The sequence below is a fragment of the Elephantulus edwardii genome, unplaced genomic scaffold, assembly GCF_000299155.1.
Source record: "Elephantulus edwardii isolate Elephantulus edwardi_28Jun2011 unplaced genomic scaffold, EleEdw1.0 scaffold00044, whole genome shotgun sequence".
Classification (NCBI taxonomy): Eukaryota; Metazoa; Chordata; class Mammalia; order Macroscelidea; family Macroscelididae; genus Elephantulus; species Elephantulus edwardii.
In genome coordinates, this window is record NW_006399794.1 from 13,547,871 (window position 1) to 13,555,349 (window position 7,479).

A 7,479-nucleotide genomic window follows, 5' to 3' on the forward strand; every position below is an offset into this window, starting at 1 on the left:
GGGGAGCTCCATCAAACACTGTCCACCATGGGTAACCGTCATCACATTTGACACATTAGTGTCACAGTGTTCAGCATCACAGCAACCATAGCAAATGGACAGACCACTTAGAAGAATGTTTGACTAAAAAGAGTTAAAACCGGGCCTGAGGGCCACTGATTAAAATCACCCTTCTTTGGCTTGGTAGCATAACTTTCTATCTTTTCAGACCTGTTGTTTTTGTTAAGTGTTGTTGAGTTGTAGGTGACTCATAGAGACCCTATGAACGAAAGTCCTCAATACTTGTGTGACTTTCATCCTTTTTCCAGGTTCATAGAGTTTCCAGAAGTAAGCTGTTATGGAAGTGGGTGCCACTCCTGCTTCCAAGCTTGTTTTAACCAGGGAGCTCCACCAAACACTGTCCACCATGGGTAGCCATTAATGCATTTGACACATCAGTGTCACAATGCTCAGCTTCACAGCAACCACAAGTTACTTCTGTATGGCTAGTGGACACACCAGGGCTATACCACCTAGAAGAATGTTTGAACAAAAACAATGAAAAACAGGCCTGAGGGCCGTGGGTTAGAAGTCACCTACCTTTGGCTTGGTAGCATCATTTTCTCTCCACTAGGCCAACTGATCTCTCTCTATGTTGGTGTTATTGTTAAATGCCGTGGAGTTGTAGGTGACTCATAGCAACTCTATGGAGGGGCCTCTGGCTTTGGAAAGAGAGGCCAGGAAGGAACACTCAGGTGCTTGTAGCTTTCTTTTTGCCACAAGTGGGTGTCAGCAGAGTGGACTTGCCAGATGAACTGGGGGTCTCTGGCCCAGAGGTATTTTGGGAGCCATCTTCACTGTTTTCTATTATTAATCTGGATTATATCCTTTTGTTGTTGTTAAGCGTTGTCGAGTCGCAGGCGACTCACAGCGACCCTATGAAGGAGAGTCCTCGACGCTTGGGTGCCTTTCATCCTCTCTCCAGGTTCATAGGGTTCCTGGAGGCAAGCTATTATGGAAGTGGATGCCACTCCTCCTTCCACACCTGTTTAATTGGGGAGCTCCACCCCACTCTCAGTCCGCACTGGGTAGCCAACCATTAACGCATTTGACACATCCGTGTCACAGTGTTCAGCCTCCCAGCAACCACAAGTGACCGCAGGATGGCAACTTGTACACCAGGGCTATACAACCTAGAGGAATGTCTCAACAAAAACAATGAAAGACTGGCCGGAGGGCCTCAAACTAAAAGTCTCCCACCTTTGTCTTGGTCACATCGTTTTCTCTTCACTGGGCCAGCTGATCTCTCTCTCTTTCTCTCTCTGTTGATGTTATTGGGAGCTCTGGTGGCATAGTGGCAAGAAGCTGCACTGCAACCCCAGAGGTGTGCGGTTCAAATCCACCAGATGTTGTACTGAAGAAGGAAAGACAAGCTCCTCCAGTACCAGTCAGATCCAATTTGACGGTACACACACACACACACACACACACACACACACACACACCCTTTTGACTTCCCCGATATGGTTCTGTGCGGTCTGTGGTTTTTGAGCTAGTGCATCAGATTTTGAAACTAGTAAAGAAGTAAGATTGGTGTTAAGATGAATAGAAAGAGGTATGGGAGGATGTGAGACACGTCTGACCACATAGGAGTTGATTTTATGCTACTGATGCTTCACAATGGTAATTTTCAGACCCAGCATAGTGAAATAACAGAGTCCAGAAAGGTGGAGCAGGAGGACAACTGGGTAGGAAATAGGTTCAACTTTACCTGAGAAGTTCTGTATGAGAAGCCAATACTAAATATTTCTAATAAACCAATGCTATTTCAGAATGGAATTCACCCTGAGACCCTGAGGCACCAAGGCAATCCTTAAGGGTTTATCTGAGATTCTTGCATTATATTTGCTGAATCACTCCTGAGTCAAGGGGAAGGTTTTCAATAGAAAGATGTTGGCTTCATTTGCATTGAATTCTCTGTGATTTACTTCCTGATAATTTTCAATAAAGATACAGGATGAAACTGTTGGCCCTCAGTCTTTACACTGTTTTATCTCATTCTTGGTTGTATGTCTCATTATTAAAAATACTTTACCTTCGGTCTGTAGGTCTGCAACATTTCTGTCTGCCCGGCACTGGGCTAAGTTGGGAGTGGAAGCCCTGCTCAGGCCCTGTAAACAGCCCTATAAAGGAGGCCCAGGCAAGATAATCAAGCCTAGAGGATGATGAGAGTGCGCTGAGGAGGCAAAGCAAAGCACTTACTGTGGAAGCCCTTGTGTGGATGAATTAGTGGAGAGAGACAGAGAGGAGCTGGGGAGATTCCTAGTGTTTTTTTTTCTTTTAAATTTTCTGCTAGTTTAAAAGATGAATTGCATTGGGAAAGTCTGCTGTCAGAGACCTCTCCAAAGTACTGATGAGCAAGGATGTCAGTCTGGAGACTAAGGTGCGCCTGACATAGGTCATGGTCTTTGCAATCACTTGCTATGCATCAGAGATGCTGAACAATGACTAGGGATGATATAAGGAGAATTGATGCCTTTGAGCTATGGTGCTGGAGAAGAGTATTGAATATACCATGGACTGCTAGGACAACAAACAAGTTCGTTCTGGAGAGGGTGAGGCCAGGCTGCTCTAGGAGGCAAGGATTCTGAAGCTTTGTCTGACATACTTTGGACATGTTGCAATGCCTGACAGCACAGGAGAATAAGACCCTTGATGAAATAGATTGATTCAGTCACTGGGGTAATGGGGATAGGTGTGTCAGAGACAATAAGATTGGCAAGGAATAGAGCAGGCTTTAGGGCTGTTGTGCATAGGGTCACTATGAGTCGCAGGCAACTCGACAGCACATAGCAACAACAAACTAGTTTACTTACAAACGTGAGAGGAATGGTCGCTTCCTATGATCCAATGACTTTGGTCAAGGGTTTGAGGTGTTATGAAGGTCAGTCAATGGGTGGCCAGCTCTGTGTTTAGGAGGGTTCAGCAGCCTCTTAAGGCCCAAGGAGGCTGCCCCATTCCCTATAACCTCTGAGCCTGTGACATCCATTTTCCAGGCCCACTGTTGCTGCTGCTAGTCACTATCTGGTTGATTTTCACTCATGGGGACCCAATATGTGCATAGAATAAAAAAAATGTGAACTGCTCCACAGGGTTTCCGAAGCAACTCTCTGAAAGGTTGGTGATTGGAACCCCTCCCTCCTGGCTGCTCTGCAAGAGAGAGGCCTGGCAATCTGCTCCTGTAAAGATGAACTCACTAGGTTCAAGTTGATTCTAATTCATAGGGCCCCATAGGACAAAGTAGAACTACGTCACAATTTTCATGGCTGTAATCTTGAGAAAACTGATTGTCACATCTTTCTGCTAAAGAGCAAGCCGGTGGGTTCAAACCACTAACCTTCTAGTTAGCAGCCAAACATTTTAATCATTGCACTGGACAGATCCACTCTGTCATGTGGGATCACTGCCACTCAGCAATCAACTCTCCTGCCCAAAGGGGCGGGACACGGCGTCACTGTCCAGACCCCTCCCACTTGGAGTGGGTTGCACACCTTCAGGCCCTGCCTCTCTCCTCACCTCTGCATACCTTGGAGCCACTGACAGCCTTTCTTCCTTCAGAGACAGTCATGACCTGGAAGATGACACAGCTGCTGCTGCTTCTGGTGTTGTTGACCCCTGAATGGACTGCCCAGCTCAGGACTTCGCAGACTAGGACTGAACTTCTTAATGTCTGTATGAACGCCAAGCACCACAAGGAAAAGCCGGGCCCTGAGGACAAGCTGCATGACCAGGTGGGCTGATAGGTCTCTGGGCGTAAGGAGGAAATGAAATGATTCACGAAGAGGAAGTTGGGACACTGAAGCATGTAGAGTCCCAGTGTGGTCTTTCTGGTGGGGAGAAAGGCGGCGGCAGGGAGGCTTGTGTGAGGGGACCACCAGTTAGCCCTAATGGGGGTCATTATGGGTTGAACAAGGAGCTCGCTGCTGTGGTACTGATGAAAAAGGTCGGGTGTTTGGATTCATCAGCTAGTCTGGGTGATCTCCTCCCATATAGTTTTACAGCCTCTGAAACCTGATGGAGGAGGCTCAGGTCTCCATGATTAGGAGACCATTCAGAGGCAGTGAGATGTTGGGTTATATGTTGAACAGAAGCAGCCCTGATGGTGTAATGGCTAAGTACTCATTTGCTAACAGAAAGGTTAGCAGTTCCAACCCACCCCATGGCTCTCCAAAAAAAAAAAAATGTCCTGGCAATTATTACATCCACGTCTCCCTGAAGATTCCACCCAAGGATACTCCCCTCTGAAACAGTTCTACTTTGGCATATGGGGTCATCAATGGGTCAAGACTTGAAAGAACCAAACAGCAACATGTGCTGAAAAGACATTGTACCAGGTGTTTTCCGTCTTCTGCCAGCAGCTCTCCACTCGGGGACTAGGTCCTGGCCTTGGGAATCCTGTCCAGAGTTTTGTATTCTGATACTTGTTAGGTTTTCACACTGGACATAAGGCCAAGGACTCAAGGAAGGGACGAGAGAAAGAAAGAAAGCTAAAGAAGTTTTATTAAGGGGACTCCCAGGCAGGATTCCTTGGTCTAGAGGGACAGACAGACCAGAGGAAAACTGCGCCCTAAGGTGGATCAGGGCAGGTATTTTTATAGTAAGGGTCTGGCTGGCTTTCTAGGGAAAGGTTGGGGGGGGGGGCGCTCCATGGTAGTTTAGTCATATGGGCAAGGCTGTTCACTCCCTTTGTTGATATGTTGATATTGTTGACATGTTGACATTCCTTGAATCCTTTGTTCTCCCTTTGACTTTGGTCCAGTCCTGACAATACAAGTCAGAACAGACCTGAGAATGAAAATAGCAAGCCTATATGGGTCAGACTAGGTCTCTAGGTCTTTACAGAAACTGGCTGCCACACCTTCCTGCCTTGGAAGCAGCTGGTAGGTTCATACTGCTGAAGTTTTAGTCAGCAGCCAAGTGTTTAATCTCTGTGCTACCTGGGCTCCTTACAGACTTGATGGGAACTAATTTTGATTGTCTTCTGAATAGTTCCAAGTATAAAAACATTCAATATGTACTTGTTAAATGAAAAAATCACAGCTTTGTTTAGTAAGAATTTAACATAAAACCAGAATATTAAAATTCACACATTAAAAACAGAGAGAGACTACTCAAGGTATTAAAGTTACACCACCACTTGTCAGCCTGTATTTGCATCTGTGGGTTCAGTAATTCAAATGGAGCAGCTAGGAGATGGTGGGAATATCTGTAACAAGGACCATTCACACTGAAGTGACATTCCTTTTGCTGTTTCCTTACAGTTATGGTGTCATGGTGACTTAAAAAAAGTCATGTTTATGGATAAGTTTGTGTTACTTAAGGCTATTGCAAAAGAATTGTTGAAGGAGACCTCGGGATAATAAGCTCGGGAGCTCCAGGGTAAAGGCATTGTTTTTAGGTGCAGGACAGCCAGATTCCAGGGGCTAGAAACCATAGTGCAGACAAAGGACAAGGAAAGAAAGATATCGTGATTCATACACTTTTCTTCTGTATTTTTTTAAAAAGTTTTAACAAACAAGCATTTGTCTGTAATAAAACAAACAGGGAATGGGGAAAAAGCAATAACTTAGAAAATATGCAAGGGGTCAGCAAAAGCATACCTTAATGAGATGAAATGACATAGTGGCTGAACAACAGGCTCAAACGGCAGTAATTGTGAGGAAGACACTAGGTGGGGCAGTGTTTAGTTCTGTTGTATAAGGTGGAACTATGAACTCAGGCGTCAGAGGACAATATACACAACAGGGTTCTGAAAGACTGTGACCTTTCAGAAGCAGATTGCTAGGTCCTTCTCATGAGACACTTCTCAGGGGGCTCGCACCACTAACATTTTAGTTATTAGCCCAGTGCCTAATTGTTTACACCACACAGGGATACAATTTATTTCACAAATATCCTTCCTCATCTCCATCGTCTCTCAGTGAGGCTTCATGTGATCACTTTATAAAACTATGGTCTCTCTTCCTTTCTCTTATGTGATAAAGGTTCAAAAGTGTCTGAGTAAGAGGAAATAAAAGATGAACACAAATTTGAATTGATGAATTTTGTAATGGTTCCTGGGCTCCTATAGCCACTGAAAACCCCCTTCTCCGGCAGTCTCGACAGCAAATATTTCCACAGACAGCTTTGACAGTGTTGGGGAAGCAAAGACTCTATGGGGAGAGACTGTGGAAGGGAATATCCTGGCTGCTGTGAGCCTGAGAGTTAGTCTCTGTGTCTTTCCCACACAGTGCAGCCCCTGGAAGAAGAACTCCTGCTGCTCCACCAACACCAGCCACGAAGCCCACAAAGATATTTCCTACCTGTACAATTTCAACTGGGACCACTGTGGAAAGATGAGCCCTGCCTGCAAGAGGCACTTCATCCAAGACACCTGCTTCTATGAGTGCTCCCCCAACTTGGGGCCCTGGATCCAACAGGTATCAAACTCTCTGGATATCTCTGCAGGCTGCAACCTCGCCCTCCTTCTAGCTTCAGTCTCATCCAAATCTGAGATTTCTGAGCTGAACCTTCTCTCCTAATGTCTTCAGGTGGACCAGAGCTGGCGCAAAGAGCGGATCCTGGATGTGCCCCTGTGCAAAGAGGACTGTCAGGTCTGGTGGGAGGACTGCCGCACCTCCTATACCTGCAAGACCAACTGGCACAAGGGCTGGAATTGGACCTCAGGTGACGACTGATGGGGAGCTTGGAATGAAGGTGGAAGTGGAGGGGTATGGAACTGGTGGAGGTGGTAGGAGAGGGAGCTGGTGGAGTCAGAGGTAATTCCGGACCATGAGTGACTGAACGTCATTCATTCTCCCTACAGGGTTCAACGAGTGTCCAACCAAAGCTGCCTGCCACCGCTTCGATTTCTATTTCCCCACACCTGCTGCGATGTGCGAAGAAATCTGGAGCCACTCTTACAAGGTTAGCAACTACAGTCGAGGGAGTGGCCGATGCATGCAGCTGTGGTTCGACCCATTCCAAGGCAACCCCAACGAGAAGGTGGCAGAGTTCTATGCTGAGGCCATGAGTGCGGCTGGGCCCAGTCGGGCTTCTGTGCTCCTGCTCAGCCAGGCCTTGCTGCTTTGGCTGCTCAGTTCATCTCCTTCTATCTCTTGATACCTGAACATCGCAACCTTCTTTGACCCAGTGCTCCATGAAAGGGCCCTTTGAAAGCCAGCTTAAATAAATAGATACCCTACATGCTTGTGTCCTGAAAATTATTAGGGGATGACTGGGGATGCTACTGTTTTGCTTCCCAAAGTAGGTGAGACAAAAATCTCACCACCCTAACTTCTAAGGAATGGTCTGGCTGGACTTCTTCCAGAGATTTCTTTGTTCTTTTGGCAGTCTATGCTACATTCAATACTCCTCCCCAGTATTACATTTAATGGAGGAGAGACTGAGATTGTTAACAATTTTAGCTTATGTGGTTCCACAATCAACATTCTTGGCACC

At 46.2% G+C, this 7,479-nt stretch overlaps 1 protein-coding gene across 1 annotated transcript; it reads left to right on the forward strand.

Annotated features, from left to right (window-relative positions):
- Nucleotides 1-3,605: 3,605 nt before the first annotated feature.
- Nucleotides 3,606-7,140, forward strand: LOC102871587 (folate receptor alpha-like). Its single transcript, XM_006885725.1, has 4 exons — nt 3,606-3,770; nt 6,270-6,458; nt 6,570-6,705; nt 6,845-7,140. The coding sequence occupies exons 1-4, from the start codon at nt 3,606-3,608 to the stop codon at nt 7,138-7,140; spliced, it is 786 nt and encodes a 261-aa protein (XP_006885787.1).
- The last annotated feature ends 339 nt before the right edge of the window (nt 7,141-7,479 follow it).

Bases quoted from the DNA above. Each gene is read 5' to 3' on its own strand.
- LOC102871587 (XM_006885725.1), top strand. From the start codon at position 3,606: ATGACCTGGAAGATGACACAGCTGCTGCTGCTTCTGGTGTTGTTGACC. The intron at 3,771-6,269 runs GTGGGCTGATAG...TTTCCCACACAG, and splicing joins AGGACAAGCTGCATGACCAG to TGCAGCCCCTGGAAGAAGAA. The intron at 6,459-6,569 runs GTATCAAACTCT...TAATGTCTTCAG, and splicing joins TGGGGCCCTGGATCCAACAG to GTGGACCAGAGCTGGCGCAA.